The 21,576-nt window shown below is 40.3% G+C and overlaps 1 protein-coding gene across 26 annotated transcripts in view; it reads left to right on the forward strand.

Annotated features, from left to right (window-relative positions):
- STAU2 (staufen double-stranded RNA binding protein 2) overlaps positions 1-21,576 on the forward strand; it is a 223,830-nt gene that overhangs the window by 61,672 nt on the left and 140,582 nt on the right. For all 26 annotated transcript variants that reach the window (XM_074319223.2, XM_074319221.2, XM_074319237.2 and 23 more), the window contains 4 exons: positions 9,673-9,832; positions 11,101-11,208; positions 13,400-13,612; positions 19,568-19,705. In XM_074319223.2, the coding sequence (XP_074175324.1) occupies positions 9,673-9,832; positions 11,101-11,208; positions 13,400-13,612; positions 19,568-19,705 (619 nt within the window). The remainder of the gene's footprint in view (positions 1-9,672; positions 9,833-11,100; positions 11,209-13,399; positions 13,613-19,567; positions 19,706-21,576) is intronic.

Here is a 21,576-nt window from a genome sequence, read left to right on the forward strand (position 1 = left end):
AGATGCACAGGAAATGGAAATTCTCATAAAGGACTACTTTGTGCAACTCACGAAAAACGGTTTCAGACTTCAGAACCTGGATGAACTGGGTGATTTTGTAGGACAATATAAATGACCAAAACTGACCTCAAAAGATGCAATGGCTGCAGAAGTAAAAGGATAGATATGTAGTGAAATAGCACCACCTCCTCCACTCCCCTGAAGCAAAGCCCCTGGTCAAAATGGTTTCACAGAGCTTTTATTGAGCCTTTGAAAAATAGGAAACAAATTATTTTGAGCAATCAAATATAACTTTGATGTCTAGCTCAACAATGCTAGTTTAAAATAACAAGAAAGGGTAGAGCCTCAGATCGATATTATTTATAGACTATCAATGGAAAAATCCCAATTGAAATATTGGCAAACAGATTTTGGCAATACATTGAAAGAACAACCACCATAGCCAAGTGGGATTTATTCCAGGAATGTAAAATTGTTTCACTAATAGAAAATATGTTAAATAAAACTTACCTTATTAAGAGATGAAAAAGTAAAAATTGTTAACTATCTACACAGATGCTAAAAATACATTAAAAGCCAATTCTTGACTTTGAAAACTCAATAGATTTTGACTAATTGAATACTTATTTAACATTATAAACTATATACTCTCTAGATGCACATGCATATACTCTCCCAGATCCCGTCCCATCCCATCCCATCGGCAATATTATACTTACTGAGTATACACTAGTTTACCATTAAAGTAAGAAACAAGGCAAGAAAGTCCCGTATCAACTGCTATTTATTAAGTTGGTGCAAAAGTAATTGCGGTTTTTGCACGTATTTTTTAACCTTTTAAACCGCAATTACTTTTGCACCAACACAATGAGGGGAAATCGAAAGAATAAAATGTGGAAAGAAATAGGAAAAATTATCTTTTTGCAACTTCTATACGATTGTTCATCTGGAAAATTGCCAGAGAATCAACTGAAAGCGTATTAGAGGCAGCCAGGTACAAAGTGAATATTGAAGACTCAAACAGCGGTCATAGTCACAAACGAGGGCAGGAAGGGAGGCCCCTGTAGGCGGCGCTCCTGTGCGTGTTTAGCAGCATGACAGTCACCGAGGCTGTTTGGTGATAACGCAGATTCCTGGGAATTTGACTCCACCCAGCGTCCCCCTTCCATCAGCCTTGAATCTGCGTTTTAACCGCTGTCCCCAGACCCCACCAGGAGGCCCTGCCGCTGTCCCCGTGGGGCCACACTGCGAAACGCTGCCCCGCGGAGCCCCGCCGTCCGCAGTGCCATTTGCCTGCGTCAGACGCTGGCGTGTCGCTCTGCCACGGACCCTTCTTCTCAGTTGCAAAGTGGAGATGCTTCCAGCGCCCTCTGCTTGTCCCCCCCGCACAGGAGGCACGCGTGGCTGCTCCTGCTGCGGGCCGTCTGTCCCGCTCAGTGGCACGTGGCAGGGCCGGGCAGGAGGGTGGTGTCCCCGGGGACCTGTGCTTCCGGGACGCCGTGCGCGGAACCCCCAGGACGGTCGCAGCCTTTCTGCGGGGCGGCGCTTCACTGGAGTTGGCGTTCATTTCTCACCAGTGCTGTAGTCACTTAATTCCTGCATCTTGAGTGCCTCGCAGCTTGAGTGGTCACTGACGCCGGACAAAACCGTAACTCGGACTCTGTACCCAGGAAGCCACAGCCAAACACAGCTGTGCAGACGGGTTCCATCTTGAAATAATGGCCACCATCCTTAAGTAGACTGCGCACTGCCTGCAACCCGACTGTATTCTCGTCAGTTCCGTCAGTTCCGTCTTGTATCTTCAGAGGTGACTGGCCTAGACTGCGCAGTGGCCTGCCCACGGCTCTCCCCTTGCCTCTCTGGGCAAACAGCAGCAATCAGATCATGGCACTTTCTGTTTAAAACCCTCCAGTGGCTCCCATTACATGTGGAATTAAATTCTGATTTGCCGCCTGGCTCCTCCTCATCCCTACTTTCCTACTTCTCACCCCTTGACGTACTGCTTTCCAGGTACAAGAACACTTCCTTTTTCAGCAAAAAAATGCCCAATATGTTACCTCCCCAGGGCCTTTGCACTGCTGCCATTTGCTCGGAACACTTTTTCCTCACATGAATTAGGCCCTTAATAAATATTTGTGGAATTAATAACTGAATTCACATACTCCCCCAGGCAAGCAATCAAGGGCAGGAAGAAGACCTGGTCATTTACTTCCCAGAGTGGTAAGAGAGGGGCGCCTTAGTCCCTCCCCCCTCCAATTTGGTGGGCTAATTTCTGGGAGTCTGCCAAGAATGTAACTAGGACTAGGTGAGATCACGTAGGAAGACAGCCTTGCTGTGAGAAACAGAAGGTTGAACCCTAGGGAATAGCAACATTAAAAAAAAAATTATTTCACATAACACAAAATTCACCATTTTAGCCATTTTGAAGTGTTCGATTACGTGGCGTCTACTACATTCACAATGTTGTGCAGCCATCACCAGTATCTAATTTCAGAACATTTCCATCACCTCCAAAAGAAACCCCAGAACCATTACTCCCATCCCCACTCTTCCGAGCCCCTGGCAACCGCAATCTACTATCTGTCTCTATGGATTTGCCTGTTCCGGACATTTCATCGGAATGGAATCATGCAATATGTAGCTTTTTTGTGTCTGGCTTCCACTCAGCATAATGTTTTCAAAATTCACCCCCACTGTAGCACGTGTCAGTACTTCATTCATTTGTATGGCTAGATAATACATTTTCTTTATCGATTATCAGTTGATGGACCTTTGGATTATTTCCATTTTTTGTGTGTGGCTATTATGAATAATGCTGCTGTGAACATTTGTATATACTTTTGTTTTGTTTCAACACCTGTTTTAATTTCTCTTGGGTTTATATCTCTAGAAGTGGAATTGCTGGGTCAAATGGTAATTCTTTAACTTTGAGGAACTGCCAAACTTTTCCATAGTGGCTGCACCATTTTTACGTTTCCACCAAAATGTGCAAGAATTCTGGTTTCTCTCCATCCTTGCCAATGCTTGTTTTCTGTGTTTGTTTGTTTGACTATAGCCAGCCTAGTGGATGTGAAGTGGTATATCATGGTGGCTTTGATTTGCATTTCCTTAATGGGAACGTCAGTGTGTAAGCACGGGCTCCAGAAAGATGGGTTAGGAGAGGAGACACAGAATGAGAGCGAATAGAGCAAATCAGTCTCCTGGACTTCTAGGAGGGCCCTCCTAGGGCCCCCAGCATTCTCTTCGGTAAAGACATTACCATTGCCCTACCGAGGGTCCAAATGCTGGTACAAGCGGGGTGGCTTTGGGCGAGCTAGTTCACATCTCTGTTTCTAATGTGTAAACTCAAGTTGAGGTTCTGATGACTGAATGAGGATAGTACGTCAAGTGCTTGGAGTAGGGCCTGGCACATAGTGAGTGCTTTATGTTTTTGCTGTAACCATGGTGATGATGACGATGATGATTTATCTGGATATCCATTTAGGGAGGGGTCGAGAATAGGTTTACACTGGATCCAAGTGTGGGGTTGGGGTTGGTGATTGTGTGTTTACAAAATCAGGCTCGCTCATAACATGCTCTGCTTTCCGTGATCCTGTTGTGGATTCTACTGTCAGCGTCCCAGTGTAAGTGATTTCCTCTTGTGGCTCTTATTCTGTATTCCACAAGTCGTTCCACGTGTCTATCAAATTTACACTTTAGACACACAGATTTACCATTATTTGTTTGGACAGGGACTAGACCTGCTTCAATTAAATATTTTCCTGTTTATACTCCAGTACAACCGTATTATTTTTGAAAATTTGAAATTCTGAAAGAAAACCTCATTTATACTTCCATCACTTCAAAACACCCCATCCCATCTTTTAGTGCATATCTTTGTGTGTTTTCCCAGAGGTATTTTAAATATAATAATTCTATAAACACAAGATCCTTACAACTCTTTTAGAGCTTTTCTTCAACTGCCCTGTGAATCTTTTCTCATAGGTGCTAATTTTTGAAATTCCTCGAGACTTAACATTCAGATCTCATAAAAGATATATTTTCAGAATTTATAGATGTGAATAGAGAAAGACCCCTCTCCTATCTAGACATTTTATATGCATACAAGCTTGACAATATGCCAAGGACTATTTTATAGCTTTCTGATAAAACCTATTATTTTTCTATAGCAAGAAAAAGAATGCTTAGCAGTGCCAAAAAGTGTGCAAAGAGTCAAAATAATCAACATGTCATTTGAATTCTAAGTTTTGGCATTTAGAGTTCTTTAAACATAGATTCTGCAAATATTTTACAGATAAGTAAACTGAGATAGAAAGATTAAGTGACATTTCTGTTTTAAGTCAATGTTAGAAATAAACACAGAAACCCAGAGCCTCTCCTTATTAGATTAGAAGATAACATATTCATATATTTTTAAGACATAAACCTGTAGAAGAGATATGAACACTTAAGCTGTGTTGAGATTTATGAATAATGCTATCAAATAAAATGAGGCAATTATTTTTCAACTTTTTAAAAGTTCTAACGTTATTTGGAAAATGTCTTTCTCACCTTGTAAAAGTGATACTTAGGAAAGTGGAGATGTTAGAGAGTAAGGCGGTCACAGAATGGGAGGGAGGATACGTGGATTCTAGTTTACAAAGATAATACAAAATGAGTCTATAAAAACCGCATTAATGAAGTAACTTGAGGGAGGATGGCAAAGCATACGGTGTAGAAAGTCGTTATAACCGACAATCAAATATAAGAATAATGCTTATATTCTCATAAGAATACTTACATTGAGTATAAGGATGTAAAATCTTTCCCTTTCTTCAAAAACAAAACAAAACTGTGTAAGGAATGCCAAGTATTAATTCAGAGGAACCAAGTACACTTCATTTCTTTGTTTTCGTATCGGCTTTTGAAAATAGGCCAAATCTAAAGACTTTTTGGGGGTCCAAAGAAAAGGAAACTTTTATTTTATTTGAAACTGTATTTGTTTGTTTATTTTTTGCAGACAGAGGGCCAAGGGGTGTGGGGAGAACAGGCCTTACAAGCAGCTTTTGTAATATTGAGAAGGTTAGGCGGTGTCTGCATGATGCCACTATTCTCACTTTCACTCTCCGTAGGTCACTCAGTTGGGGCTACTGTGTTTTTGGTCCTGCTTGACTTGCCACACTGTAAAAACACAAAGTTTCATCGTGGAGTTCTGTTTGCTTCAGGGGCTATTCAGTAAAACACCTCTGAAGTCTAGCACTGGGCCTTAGGTTTAGAAAGAACTCTTGCATTAGGTTCTCTGGCCTGCCAAGGACATACATGCAGCCAATGTAATAGCAAATAACGAACAAAAATAGAAGAGGAGAAAGCAGGTGTTTAGGAAACTCCTTAAGAGTTTTCTGAGCTCTGAAGTTAGGCAGACTGAAGTTTGACTCTTTTGGGGAGGTGTGTTACTTCTCAAAGTGACCATGGGGACATCGGTGTCACCAGGCTGCTGGGAGGATGACATGAGAAGGAGATAGAAGCACCTTACTCATGGTGCCTGAAGGGAGGACTGTACGTGGTCCTGCGTGGAGTTTGACGCAATCGTCAGGTTGCATCAGCTGTATTGTAGGCTGTGGTGCTGTCACAGAGCGGTGGCTGTTGGACTCGCTGTGCAGATCTCCCCCCGCCCCCAGGGAAATCGGAGTGAAGAGTCACTTCCATCCCAGGAACTAATTCAGCACATCAGGCTGAGAGCCCAGGAATCTGCATTTTTGACAAGCACAAAAGATTTTGATAAAAGTGGGATCGCACTTGGCGAGGTTTTCCTGGGTCTTTTAACAGTAGTCACCGTAGGGATCTAAGCATTGACCACAAAATTCTGATTAAGAAAAATTACTCCAGAATCTCAATGTAAGATGAGCTGAATATATACTACTTTGTAGAAGTCAGTGTATCACTTACTGTAAGTGCTCTACCAAAAATGAGCTTAATGTTTGAAATAAATAAAAATAGACGTAGGAGCTCCATTAAATACAACATATCAACCTTTAAAGTGAATACACTTACAGCGTTTCTTTACCAGAGGAAATAAGTATTTAGAGACCAGGACCTAACACAAAACATTCTCACCGTCTCTCTCTAATTGAATCTGGGTGCGGTTAGCGAGAGGGCTCTGGTTAATCTTAATTGTCGTGATGATATGAGGAGTTGTGACATAGAAGGTACTCAAATTACGTGGGGTAGGTCATTACGAATCATTGATCAGTAAGAGGATGGGGTCAAACTGGAATGAATCAAGTCAGGCGTCTGGCCTCGGCATTTCCTGTTGTTAGTGCTAGAATGTTTAAGAACACAGCATACCTAATGTTCCCTCTGATATTTATGTGGCACAGTTTATATAAACATATGTATCCCCATGCACGCACACGAGCATGCAGCCATAGTTGATGGCCAAAAAAGGAAGAGGCCCCAAGGGCTCTTTAGTGCACAATTAATATTTTGGTTAGAAAAATCAGCAGATTGTTTCAGTATGGTTATGTGCTATGACATCATATTCCAGTAAAGTTATAATGAACAGAAATTTTGTTTGTCTCTGTGGCAAACCGAAATGAGTTTTGTAATTGTCAGCAGGCCTGAGTGATTACAGTGGCGCCCACTCCCTCCATTGCAGTTAAAGGCCTGTCGGCGTTCCCGTTGTGGACCTCTATTTTCAGAAGTGCATAATTAATTGTAAACATTTGCTCTATGGGGAAAACTGGCCATGTGTGCTCCCAGGAGTCCATTTCGGATTTCAGGTTGTCTGTGTGAAGGTTTTGTAGTGGAACCAGTGGAAGATGGGCATGGAGGTCTGCGGAGGTGGGAAAAAGGAATCTTTTGGGACACAGAGTAAAGAGAACCTGCATTCTTCATATTCGTTCTGTCCAAATTTCTGCGTTAAAGAGATCTAAAATGAAATAGGTAATTGGAGACTGTGCATTTCAGTACACAGTTACTCTAACAGAACAGCAAAAAAAAAAAATTGTTGATTTTTAATGCTTCTTAGTCTTTGCATGTAGTCTTTTACTATAAGCTATTCGTTTCTTCCTTTAACTTTTTTTATATTTGCCAATAAAAATGAGAACATATGACATATAATAAAAACACATTTAAAATACTTTATCTTAAAACAAATTAATAGAAAACTGTGTGCCAAGAAAATTGACTCTAAGAATTTAAAACAGTTTCTTTCTTGCTTTCTTTTTTTAATACTCTGGATTTCTTCTCTACCTTTGATTGTCCCTTTCCCTGACGTTGTGTTGTAATTTCTTTTCTGACTCTGACCCTCTTTCACCTCCTTCACTGCCGTCTATTATTTCCCCTGCCTTTTGATCATGGCAACTAATCAGAGCCCAGCCTTAGGCTCTGTTTCTTGGTTCCTTTGCTTCCCCTTTCCAGGTACTTATCCAGTTGCATGGTTTCAATTATTGCCGCCAAAATCTGCATCTTCAGTACCGATCTCCATTTCCAGCCCTCACCTTTAGTAAACCTTCACTGATTAGTCCCATCTGCCTGCTGAATTCTTATACGATGGGCTCTGTTTAGTTTATCTCAGGTTGAATATAGACCACTGCTACTTGGATGTCCAATAATCATCTAAAACTTAGTAGGATGTCAACTAGACTTCCTTTTGCTTGGAAACAGATGTTTTTTAGCACTGGATCAATTTTTTTTTTACTTGCTTTTAAGCATTACAATTATAAATCCACCATTCCATCAAAATCGATCCTATTAGTTTTGCTAAATTGCCCAACTCAGTGGTAATGGTTCTCAGCCATCATTTTACTTGATGTGTGAGTAGAATCTGACACAGTTGACCCTTGCTCCTCCATGAGGAGCTAGGCTTTCAGGTTTCCCACTTGGTTTTCAGATTTTCCTCCTCTCTCTCCCTCACAGAGCTCATACTTCTGTCTTGTAGCTTTAAATCCCATGTACATATTAATGATTCCCAAATTTGATTTCTACCTTGAACCCTTTCCTGGAGTCCAGACTCATAAATCCAACTGTCCGTTTGACATCTGACAGGCCTAATAATGTAACGTCTCCAAACCAGAGCTGCTCATATCTAGCCCCCACACACCCCTTCTTTAGCAGTCTCCACCAGCTCAGTATACAGTACCCCGTCTTCCAGGTGCTCAGGTCAGAAATTCTGGGGTCACCCTCGACTCCTCTCTCATCTTCCATCGCCAGTTCTTGGGTAAACCCTATCCCTCTTCTTTTGAAATTCATCCAGAATCCACTGCGCGTCACTCCCACTGCTGCCGCTCTGGTTCAGGCCACTGTTGCTTGCCCTGGTGTGTGTTAGTGCAGTGACCTCCTGATAGGTGTCCTGGCTTCTGCCATCGTTGCCCTGCAGTCTGTTTTCCATGTAGTAGTCAGATCATGCCACCTCTCTGCTCAGTACCCTCTGGTGACTGGCCGTTTCTCCCAGGGTAAAAGTCAGATCCTTACTGTGATTTCTCAGGAAGGCCCTAAGGGACTCTGGCCATCTCTTCTCATCTCCTGGCTCTCCTTCCCTCACTCCCTCAACTAACCGATGGGCACCCTCTGAATCACTTGAACATGGGCGGCCTGCTGCTGCCCCAGGACCTTTGCACTTGCCGTTTTCTCTGCTTCAGTCACACAGTCTAGACAACCTGCACACTTTCCCTCCTCACTTACTGAAGGCCTTCCACAGCCCCAGCCTTCTCAGTGACGTACCCCTCCCCGGGCGTCCTGTCTCAAACCCACCTCCCTGCCACTTCTGAACTTTCCCTCTTTTACTTTAATGGGTTCTTGAACATAGTAGATGTTCTACACATTTATCTCATTTATTGTCTGCCTTCTCTACTACAATGTTCGTGTTCGTTCATTGTCATGTTCCCCTGTCACATACGATAGAAGGTGTTCCATAAATAACTGTTGAATTCATGGATTTTATTGTGTAGCTTCCTCATTTTTCCTTCTTAATTTCTTCTGGGTTTGTTCTTTCTTCTTACAGCCTCTTTTATTCCCTCATGTCTGCTCCATTGCAGCTTTCTAGTCACGCTTTCTTTACCTCAGTCTCCTTGAGCACAAACCTGCTAAAACGTTTACTTTGCAACATTTTTTTAATTATACTTTCTACTTAAGAGTTGGCTTACATTCCCTGTCATTCCCTGTTCTTTCTCATGTAGAATCTAATCTCCTTATTACTTTGCAAAGTGCTTGTTACTTTGGAGCAGTAACTCCATCTCTCTGCTTCTCCTATTCAAATCATACTTGTTATCTTCTGCTAAAAGCACAGTGACTTGAGTGTTGTCACCCAGATGGGCTCGTGCGTCGTGTCCAGCCTCTGTGGCTCTCCATCCTTAACGCCAGACTGTTTGCCTCACTTCCGTCAACATCCGTCCAGAAAACTTCTCTCCAGGAAGTTTTTGTGATATAATTAAATAAGTATTATAATGTTGTGATTAATGCTGCTTTCTATAATGTGTTTTTCATGGAGATCAAAGATCAGTATACACTCTTGATTATCTATAGACAGATGGACTCACATTTTATCCTTTTATACGTTTGTGAGGTTAAAACTTAATTAGGGTTAATAAGAGGGTACAGTACAGTATATGGTTGGTATCATTTGAAACAAGGCGAATCTTATTAATGATTATAGAGTGATTTTATTGAACTGATATTAATATTTTCTTACTTTAGGTATCATTGCCCAATGCCGAAGATCTTTTATGTTCAGCTGACCGTAGGGAATAATGAATTTTTTGGGGAAGGAAAGACTCGACAAGCTGCTAGGCACAACGCTGCAATGAAAGCCCTTCAAGCCCTGCAGAATGAACCTATTCCAGAAAAGTCACCTCAGGTGAGGTTCTGCTGCAGGAGACCGTCTCTGATAGGTACCCAGTGAGCTTACGGAAAAGGCAAATAAATGCATTTTTACGCGTAAAGAAAAGAATCTCTGCTGCTAGGATAGAAGACTAGAGTCGCGATCTCCTGTGATTTGCTTCTCAAGACCACCTGTCTGCTCTGCCAGACTCCTGTGTTCCTGCTCGGATGAGCTGGGCTTTCAGAGCTTGGGTTCACCTGTGGGGTCCACGTCCCAGGCAGATCAGGATTTCGGAATGTGTACCAGGATGAGAAACACATTCATTTACCTTGCATTTAATGCCACCTTTATTGAACGTGGATTGCGTTGTGTTCAGCTAGAATCGAGAAATTGAAAGTGGAGGAGATCTTTACGGGATCTTTCAGTCCTACTTAATTTTTACAGATGAGGAGATTGAGGCGATTCTTGAATAATTTCGCCCATTCTCGTGGCTTCAGCTGCTTCTCCTCTATCGACATCAACATAGTGTCTCCAGCTCAGACATGGCTTATAAGTCATCTTATTGCGTTCTCCACCTAGTTATTTCAAGCTGTACAGTTCACCCTCTACACCCCACCCTCCCCAAACCTGTTCTTCCTCCTCCTTTGAGGTTTATGTTGGTGAATGGCAGACTTAGGTATTTCGCTCCTTGTACACTTTCATTAGGACGTGTATGTGTTTTCCCACTGCATCACAAGCCCCTGGACAGCAGAAGTACTCTCTCCCTTTATCTCTAATTCTTACACTATGCTCATCATACATGAGGCTCTCCCTCCAAAAGTGGGTGTCAAATACGTGATTTGGTGCCAGACACAGAGCCCCAGAATCCGGGTTTGCAGCCTGTGCTCTTTTCTTAGTTTTCATGGAAGATTAAATATCATGTTATAACACCAGTGGAGGTATCTCGTATGTGTGTGTGTGTGTGTGTGTGTGTGTGCGTGTGTGTGTCGGGGGAGAATAAATATTTCTAAAGAGAACCGGATCTGGGGATGTAGGATACACTCAAATTCGTGTGTGGTTGAACACAAGGTTTTCACACGGCATTTATCGTTCTACTTGGAGGAAATAAACCTAAAAACCAAATAACAAAGAGCCTCACAGCAAAGTCCTAGACTACTGTGGTTACGCAGGAACCCATGAGACCTAGTCTGTGGTTTTCTGTTTCTTACTTATTTTATTTCAGGTAGGCCCTCTTCATTGTAGAATACATGTAAAGTGTGTTACAAAGTGAAGATTCAATGTCATCCTATTTTGTTGTGATTTAGAACGGCGAATCAGGAAAAGAAATGGATGATGACAAAGACGCAAATAAATCTGAGATCAGCTTAGTGTTTGAAATTGCTCTGAAGCGAAATATGCCCGTCAGTTTCGAGGTATGTGCTCAGTAGAGATTTTCTAGTCCTCTCCCCCCGCTCCCCAGTCCTTTAAATAAACAAACAGACAAATAAAATTAAGCGGTGTACTAGTCTCCTGAAAGAGTCAATGTGTTTCCTTAGGCTCACACTTTCTGTCATGGCATGATCTAGGCCCTGGGGACAATAGAACTTATAATATCGTGCATTCCTGCTGACCTCTTGGGCTTTTCTGTAGTAAGCCATTTGTGTATATGATATTTCAATTTTTATCATAAAGTGTATTTTTCTGAGCGTGAGATAATTTGTAGTACTCTATAGGATTTGGTGTTTTTAATAGGATCAAATTGAAAATAGTCACGTTACTATTTAGTGACACACATATATTAATATTTGGTTTCTTCTCAATTTGTTGCCAAAATGTTTACATTTTACTAATAAGTCACTTAGAAGTAACTAAGCAGCTGTCTAGTTTGCAACTAGATAAATATGTCACAAAATATTTATAAACGTGTGAAATTTAAAAGAGAAAAAAATGTTACATTATTATAATACCTCCTACATTAAGAGATTGCTTATTTTGCAACCCCAATATCTAGAAAATAGTCAAAACCCAAGAAACAAGCTGAAACAGTTGTGGTGTATCTTCCTTCAAATGGTGTCACGTTTCCCTGCTGGGAAACTCCCACATTTAACTCACTGGCAGGAACAACTGACCTCAGCTGAGAACCTGTGTAGTTTCTTCTCAGACAGAATTCCAACAAGTTGGGTTATCGGATTTCTCAGCCTGCAGCAGGTTAAAAGCAGCCAAGTGGGGAAGGTGGGGCGAGAATGGGCCTGAGTGCGTGGCCTGTCGGGGCAGCAGGAGATGATGGGACAGTATGGGGGACCTGTCAAGCGTAATTGCTGATGCTCAGAATGTACTGGACATGGGGACTTTTAAAGGCTGCAACGAACAAGAACAGCCTTATCCATCTTGGAAGTCCTTAGGGGCACCACCATATATTGCAGAATTCTTGATATTCATAATCATCCAATGTGAGCAATAAAAGGTGAAATATTTGATATTCTCTATTAAGTCAGCACAGTATATACTTTTTATGTATATACTTTTTATGTATATACTGTGCTGACTTAATAGAGAATATTCTGTTAAGATTCTAAAAGAACACAGTATGTTCTTTTTTAATTGAGGAGGATGTCCATCCAAGTTTTTAAAAGAAACCGTTTTGGTATTTCGACTTGTAAACATAAACATTATTTAGGCTTTTCATAAATACCTTTCCCCCAGTATTGTTGCAATGTTGAGAGCCTGGGTTTTTTAAATTTTCTTTTCCTGATTCATATCTGATCTTAAAAGACCAACTTGTCACATAGTGTTAAATAATAAACTCTTTAAATAATTGGGGTATCTTTTATAGGTCAGAATTTTGAAGGAGAGTCAAGTTTTGAGCCCTCAGGTTTCCGAGGGCATCTTTCCTGGAAAAGTTGTCATAGTTTAAAAGAGCACAGAACAGGGTTTGGGAGCATTGGTAGCCGACAGCTTCCTAACCCATTCCTCTAGAAAGCTAGGTACTTTGATGGTTTCTCTACTTACCTTTTTAAGATCACGTCACAGAGAGTCAATATCCCTTTGTATCAAAGAGCCTTTGAGGGTTCCATCAGAAAGAAGTTATTTTTCACCCGTCAGCTGTTCTTGAGACACTTCCCCATGTCGAATGCCTATGGCGTATGGAACTCCAACGAGACATAGCGCTTGTCCTGCAGTAGCTCATTCCAGAGGGCAAAATCAGAGGTGTATACACCTCTATGCAAATTACCGTTCTCGATGGCCGATATACCTCATCTAATGTTCTATGTTTTCTGTTCTTAATTTTCTGTTCGGTAAGAAGTGGCGCAACCACATTTAGAGTTGCCTATTTTAAACTAGTAAAAAACAATTTTGAGTATGTCTTTAATGTGGTTTTTTGGATTTCTGTTCTTCCCACTTCAGCGCATTAAGCAGGATAAGTATCATAAATGAATAGTCCCTATGTGTTACTTTCATAATCGCTTTATTAAAAAAAATCTACAAAAATCTATAATAAATAGATTGGCAGAATTCTTAATAATTTTAATTTTAATCATGATATGAGCACTAAGAAAGTTCCATGATACAAGAGCACACCTTAGGTGCCTGTATGTTATTGACTATTGTATTTATATGTTCCAGGTTATTAAAGAGAGTGGACCACCACATATGAAAAGCTTTGTGACGCGGGTGTCCGTGGGGGAGTTCTCTGCAGAAGGAGAGGGAAACAGCAAAAAGCTCTCCAAGAAGCGCGCTGCAACCACCGTCTTACAGGAGCTTAAGAAACTCCCTCCTCTTCCTGTGGTTGAGAAGCCAAAACTGTTTTTTAAAAAACGCCCTAAGACAATAGTAAAAGTAAGTAGGAGCTTGTGAGCATTAGTTTTACTGTATAAATATTACGGTAACAACAGACAAATGTTTTCCCACAGGGCAGGTGTCTAACCTATGGATTATACACTGTCCCAGAGTCAGGGTTGGACATGTGACTATAAAGTAGTAGTAACTCTGTTTTGCTTTTTAGACACTTGTGTGCCTGCATTTGTTCATCAAATAATACCTAACATATTTATAGTTTTTGTCATGGTTTAAACCACACTTTCCTGTTTAGGGTCACCTTTAGTATAATTCTCACCATGACCGTGTAAGGTTGACGATGGTACCCCTCATTTTACAGGTAAGGTTTAATGAAACACGTTCAAAGCACTTGCTCACTTTTATTCACCCGTCATGTGACCTCTAACGCTGTGTTCTTTCTGCACACCACACTGCCTAACGGTCACTTCGTAGGGTGTGAGAAATGGTAATAGGATCCAGAGCAGTCGGCATGGGAATGATACTGACACGGATGCCAGCAGCAGCGGCAGCAGCTAGTGAATGGAAGCATTCCGGGTGCCAGCTGCCCCAGCCCTGCATGCGTGGTCACCTCCAGGCCTCATGTAGCCCACATGAGGCACGTGGTGTTATGTTCTTTCCATCTTCCAGGCATGTACACCTTGCCAAAGAGGAATACAGAACACATGGCTTTTCAAGGTCAAATTTTATTGGATCAGATTTTATTTACATTAATCGGAAAAAAAAAATGGCAACGGTTAGAGGAACGAGATGAATTGGCACTTAGTACCTGGCACTGCACATGTGTGTTCAATACATATGACATTTCTGTGGGTTTTATACCTTTGCACCTTTGCTTTATTTCAAAATACGTATTTACCTAAATAAATAACTATAAATCACTACATAAATACTTGGGGTTTTTTTTTTTAATGAATACTGTCATTGCTTCACTAAGGAGATGTAGGTTATGCGTTCCCCGAAATAGCGTTCTACATGCTGTGTAAGGTAGACTGCAACTAAATGCCAAATAGGCCGACTCATCATGAGTCCTAATGGTTCCGAGGAGGACTGGTTTTCATTCCTGGGCACTAACCGCCCCGAGTAGGATGTGGCTGGTGTGAACGTGACCTTTGGAGCCAGTTTTGAGTGTGTTTCCGTGTGGCCTGAGCAAGTTACCTAACTTTTCTGACCTTCATTTCCTCATTTACAAAGTATTGATACGAATTGAACTCGCTTTATAGGATTGTTATAGCTGATAACTGAAATAATACACAGAATGCATTAGTAATTATTTATTTATAATATTTATAATGTTTATTGATAATACAAATAATAAGTACTCAATAAATATTAAGTATTATTATTTTGTGTCTAATTGTCTGCTGGCATTTTATAAGTACATGAATATATCCATGGTCTGTTTTCTTAAATCTTTTCATGTATAAAATCTGTAGTTTATCCTTGATGGAAGAACAGTGCTCTCCATCAGAATGGCAGCACAAAACTGGTCAAAATAGCTTCCATCTAATTTTTTAAACTAAGTCTAATGTAATAAATTAAGAATAATAAGCCATTAGACTAGAAAAGATCCATACATTTTCATAGTAGGATATAAATATAACTCTTGCTATTTTTAACTACAACCATTAAAAATGAAGTTATTGTTTAAATAGTCTCCCCCAGAGAAGGGAGAAACATTTTGAATTCTCAAAATTATTTGCTACTATTTCTAGTATATAAGCATATCATTCCAGAACTTTCTTCCTATCCACCATTCAGGGATAGGAAACTTGCCTTCTTCAGGGACGCCTTCTGTCTGACCCTCCCCCACTCCAAGATTAGGTCAGCCCCCTGCGTTTTTCCTCACTGACATCATGCTTGGAATTACTTGTCTGTCTTATGTTAAAATAAAGTCTGTAGATGTCCTCTGAAGCATAACACAATTTTGAGGAAGCAGCATGCGTACAATGATTTGGAATCTCAGAAATGTTAACACCTTACAGTGGGCCAGTAAATGGATCAGGTTGGAATAGTATCTTGGTTTGCAGCATATTTGTCACTTCCGTACGTGCCTTACACATCTAGGGTCCACAGTTCCTTATGTGCAACAGAGAAAATATCTGTTGATGATTTGCCTTGATTTTATTTAAAACAGTAAAACGGTCACGTTGTCTCATTTGATCCCCTTGGTCACTCTGTGATGTAACCATCATCCCATTTTACAGGTGATGCCCAGCTTTGGGACACTTACCCAAGGTCACACAACACAGTCGGGGTTCAGGTCCCGCCATGTCTGAGTCTACTGTCCATTTGAAATTGGCTGCTTGTGAACTGTTTTTGGATTTTAACGTTTACTCCGTACAGTTATAAAAATTACTCTGTAGAGTTAAGACTCCCTGACGATGTCTTTGGGTTTATATCTTGTTTTTTAATGTACTCTTCTGTAAGATGAGACTGCAAAGAAGGCTTTCTGATAAAATTTTCTGGACACAGCTGTTACAAGACTGTTCTTACTGGTTTGTTGCATGATAATCTAAGAGCTGATATAATAACTTAATTGTCAAGGGTGCGAGTAGTTAATTTCAGTCAAGGGAAGAAAGCACCCATTCTTGGTGTTCTCAGAAATCCATCCTTACCTAACTGGATTTGTGCATCGGGTCCTTTGCCATTGAAATCTACATCAACAGCAATGCCCTTGGCACTTAAGACATTCTTATTAAAGAGGCAAATTAAACAGGACTGGAGATCACATGCCATGGGCAGTACACTTATTTGAACATGTTCATGAAGTACGTAAGCGTATTTCTAGTGTCAGACTCAAAAGCTTCCCTTTACCTTTTCATTGCATCTCAGTTTTAGACTTACAAATTATTGTCTGTGTTTGTCTCTTCTCATTAGTCCTTCTTTACTTCCTTTATAGTTGACTTAATTTTAATTTTTTTGGTATGTAAGTAGAAGTGGACACCATTGTTTTATCAAAAGCTAACATTTTCCTTTTCTCTGTTCTCCCCCTCCGCCTAACTGTTGCAATGTTGATATTCTCTCTCTCTCTCTCTCTCTCTCTCTCTCTCTCTCTCTCTCTCTCTCTCTCTCTCCTTCCCTCCCTCCCTCTCCCCCTCTTCCTAGGCTGCCCTTCAGACTTCTAGCACTTCAAGTCAGTCTTTGTATGGATGACCCCCAAATACTCCTGTGTCTACACTGCCCCCTGGGCGTCTTCACTGGCATCTCAAACCCTGTGTCGAAACTCGTCTTGTTCCCTCCTAAATTGCTTTCCCCTGCAGCATCCCTATCACAGTGACTGGTACCGCTGTCCAGCTGCTGAAGCAGAGCCGTGGGAGTCAGTTCTAACTTCTCTCTTACCCCTCGTATCCAGCTAGTCATCATGTCCTATTGATTCCATCACTTAAATTTTCTTAAGTTGGTCCATTTCTTTCCCTCCCTCTGTTATCCTTTTGGTCCAATTCACAATCACCTCTCACCTGTACGACTACAGAGGGTTTTTCATTGGCCTTCCTACAAGTCCTCCGGGCATCAAATGGTCTTTTTCCAAGTGTTATCTTTTTGAGACACCAATCAGATTATGTCATGTCTCTGCTTAAAATCTTTTTGTAATGTCCTATTGCTCTTTGGATAAAGTCCAAAATCCTACACATAATTTAAAAGACCCTGCAGGGTCTGACCTGGAGGCTGCATGTGCGGCACCAAAGTAGAGATGGCGGAGACGCAGCGGTTACCAGGAAGAGCTAAGACCGTACAGTGGCTCTGAACGTAAGTTTAGGGCCACCTGTCATCTGTAACATAGTGATCATCCTGGTCTCTGAGACCCGTTTTAGAATACATTTTCAAGGTGAAATCAAGTTCTGGCTATGCAGACCTTCATTTCTCGGAATTATATATGAAGAAAGTTCACATGCAGAAAGAATATTTACAAAGATTTTTGTTTTTTAAAACTTTTAGAAGTTACTAAGAAAAAGCTATAGGAAAACTTACAAAAAGATAGAACAAGCTTTATTTTTAAACATTACCCTATGGAAAGGCAATAATAAGGAGGGCGCCTTCTGAAAGGTTTTTATAGAACTTGCATGTAAGTTCAAAAGCATGCTAAATAAAAGGAAGGCCCTCCACCCAGCTTGAGTACAGAACATGTCTCAGTAAGGCTGAAGCTTTCTGGATGCCCTTCTCTGTCACAGCCTGACCACCCCCCATAGGTAACCACCATCATTAGTTTGGGGTTTAACATGTCCTTACTTTACACTTTTACTACCTGTTTGTTTCTCTGAAAAATAGTATTTGGTTAGGTTTTCAAAACAGCTTTATTGAGGTGTGATTGACATAATAGTGAACTGTTTATATTTAAAAGCATTCTCTTTGATAGGTTTTGGTATATACGTGTGGAACCATGACCACGATGAAGATAGTGACGCTATTTATCCATCGCGCCCCCAAATTTCCTTGTGCACTTGGTAATTCCCCCACCCTCAGTTCCCTAGCAACCCCTCCTTTTGGCTGGCTTATTTCACTCAGCAGAACCATTTTGAGATTCATGCACGTTGCTGCGTGTATCAATTGTCGGTTCTACTTTATTGCTAAGTAGTGTTCTGTACGGTTATATTATACCATTTGTTTACCCATTCACCCTTTTGGTGGGCGTTTGGGATGTTCCTGGTTTGAGGCTGTTACAGATAAAGCTACAATGAACACTTATGAATAAATCTCATGCTGTTGTTTCTCTTGGGTAATTATATACTTAGGAGTGGAATGGCTTGGTCGTTTAGTAGGTGTACAACATTTTAAGAAACTGCCAATTGTTTTCCAAAGGGATTATACCATTTTACATTCTCATCAGTTGTTTGTAAGAATTCTAGTTGCCACACATCCTTTCTAACGTGTGTAGTTTTAAAGTTCAGTCTTTAAATACGTGTGTTTTGGTATCATTGTAGTTTTAATTCGCATTTCTCCAGCGACTGATGAGACTGAGCAATTTTTTTATGTGTTTAGTAGCACATGAGGCGTGAACAAGTGTTGTTCAAATCTTTTGTCCACCTAAAAAGTTTTGGTTGCCCATTTTTAAATAATAATACATTTATTATTGAATCTTGAGAGGTCTTTATACATTCTGATTACAAATTCTTTATCAGATATATGGTTTGCAAATATTTTCTCCAAACCTGGGAGTTGTCCTTTTCAAAGAACAGAAGTTACTAATTTTGAACAAGTCCAATTCATTATTGTTACTGTTATTTTTATGGAATGTGATTTTGGTGTCGGATCTAATTGTCACCCAACGTAGTCACAGATATTTCTCCCATGTTTTCTTCTGGAAGTCTTATAGGTTTAGATATTTAAGTCTATGAGCATTTTGAGTTGATTTTTGTAAATGGTATGAAGTATGGATTGAAGTTTTTTGGTTTTTCTTGCATATGAATATCCAGTTATTCTAGTACCATTGGTTGAAAAGACTACCTAGTCCTAATGAGATTGATTATCTTTTCAGTCTGGTAAATATCTGTTCATGTCTTTTGCCCATTTTTCTTTTAGATTACATTTTTCTTAATACTTTTTAGGAGTTTAAAAAAATATATTTTGGATACTGCATGTATCTTTTTAAGTTATATGTATTGCAAATATCTCTTCCCAGTTCATGGCTTGCCTTGTCAGGTTTTGTTGTTGTGTTTTTTGTTTGTTTGTTTTTTTTGGTGTTTTTTAATGAACAGAAGTTGTGAAGTGGCTCTATACTGAAGAGTTTAAAATCATAATGGTTGACCCAACTTATCAATAATACCTCTGAGCCCTAAATCCCATACCAGCCTTAGTTTCAGATCCATTGTTTGATTTTCCTTTATAAATCTTAGTAAGTGACTCATCTTCTCCAGTCACGGTGTTGGAGCACAGGGGAGGAGGGAAGAACCATTTTAAGGATTCAGTAACGAGTTTTGCAAGCATGTTTTGAAAGTGTTTTCTTAAATTATTTTTTAGGCTGGACCAGAATATGGTCAAGGCATGAACCCCATCAGCCGCCTGGCTCAAATTCAACAGGCCAAAAAGGAAAAGGAGCCAGATTACGTGTTGCTCTCAGAAAGAGGGATGCCGCGACGTCGGGAATTTGTAATGCAGGTATTTCTAACCTTGACATTAGCAGAATTTTTTTTTTTTAACTATCGCAAACATTTAGAAATCCCCAGGTTGGAATAGAGATACGGGGACAAAGGAAAGTAGGAAAGAATAGCAGAAAGTTACGCTTTTTATACTGAACGCATTAATTCCCTCTAGGCCCACCTGCCAGCGTGGTTGACACATTCAAGTGTCAGGGACATGTTAGAATAGACAGAAGAGTTTTGAAGACACTGTGAGTTCACAAAGGCTGTTTACCACAGAGTTTATCTAGGATGCTTGTCTCTGACTTACTGTGTTACCATTTGCTGCCAGAGTCTGTTAACTACGGGGACCCAGAAACCCATGGAGTTTGAAACAAAATTGAGAAGGATGGGTGTAGCAGATGGAACAGGGCCAGGAGAGTGATCTTCAGGGTTCCCAGGAAAATTAGGCAAAGGGAGCTCGCTGTCTCCCTAACGATGGCGAGGACGGAGGGAAACAGAATTGCTGAGAGATTTCACTGCACTGTTGCACAGCCAAGCGAGTGGAAGAGTGTTTGCTAGTGTGTTGGCAGATGGGTGGGACCAGCCATGAGGTAGATCGTCCCAAACGCCCTCCTGCTGTCAGACCCCACGTGTCTGTCTTCACTTGCCAACTCAAGCCCCAGAGTTAAAACCTTTTAATGTTTATTCTGACAATTTCAAACATATCCAAAGGTGGGCATGTTTAATGGTACGCTATAAAGAAGGGTATCATGGCGTGTTGGGGAATATGCCCGTCATCCAGACAACAGTTGAAATTTGTTACCACACTAGCTTCAGATGTCAAATTTTCTTTCCTCACACCCTTCCTTGCTTCTGTTCCTGAAGAATTTCAAAGCTAATGTCTAACTATATGTCATTTCAGCCTATATATGTAGTCCATATCTCTAAAAAAATGTAAGTTTTCTTAACATTTTCTCACATTAGGCATGATTCTAATGAATCATCTAATACCCAATCTATATTTAAATTATCGTTAGTGTCCCCAAACTGTTTTTGTTATAATTGGCATGTCAAAGAAACTTTTCAGTCAAACCCATGGAGTTCACCTCTAATATAATCTAGTTAAAATCAGCAGATATTTATTAACTGCTGACCATATGGGAGAAATTTTGATATACAAACATAGTCTGTCTGTCATATTGATGAACTTTTCATGCATATCTAAATTTTACCTTCCTTCCTAATTTATAATCTCCATATTTCTTCATCTCACAGCACCCAATGCAGTGGTCTGTATATAGTAATGCCTTAATAACCTTTGATATATACTTGTTGTCTGCCTGCCTGATTGAGAGCTGGTTATGTTTGGCTTTTGTTGGAGATATAAACTTACGATGTGGTCAGATAAACCACTTTTGGGAACTTCCATGTACGTGTTCACAGAGGGGGCAGTTTCTGTGGTTAGTAAACTTGTTTTTGTCCATATGTCCTTAGACCGAGAACAGAGCTGTTATAGTATTTTCTCTTTGTAAAATATATGCACCCTTTTTCTTTTTACATGCTTAGCTTTGATGAATTCTAGAAATCACTCTTTGAATTCTAAAGCTGGAAAGGAAAAAAATTACCTAAATTTTAGACCTGCATTAGAAATAAAAACTGGCATTGACTTTATGAAACAATTCCTTTTCTATGGAGTATATTGAGTACCCCTTTTGAAAGAGGAATTTAGAGTATCTTACACCAGCTTCCATTTTATGGGTATTCATAAACATTCTAGTCAAACAGGAACATTTGGCTTTGCTTTTACATGTTTTCACACTGAATTCATATTGTTTTTTCCCCCCTTCTGGAAGCCCCAGTGGATTTATTACTGTATTACAGAAACTTTATCAAAGTAAAGGCTTTTGT

Source organism: Rhinolophus sinicus, chromosome 7 (assembly GCF_057876585.1).
Source record: "Rhinolophus sinicus isolate RSI-liver-muscle chromosome 7, RSI-T2T, whole genome shotgun sequence".
Classification (NCBI taxonomy): domain Eukaryota; kingdom Metazoa; phylum Chordata; class Mammalia; order Chiroptera; family Rhinolophidae; genus Rhinolophus; species Rhinolophus sinicus.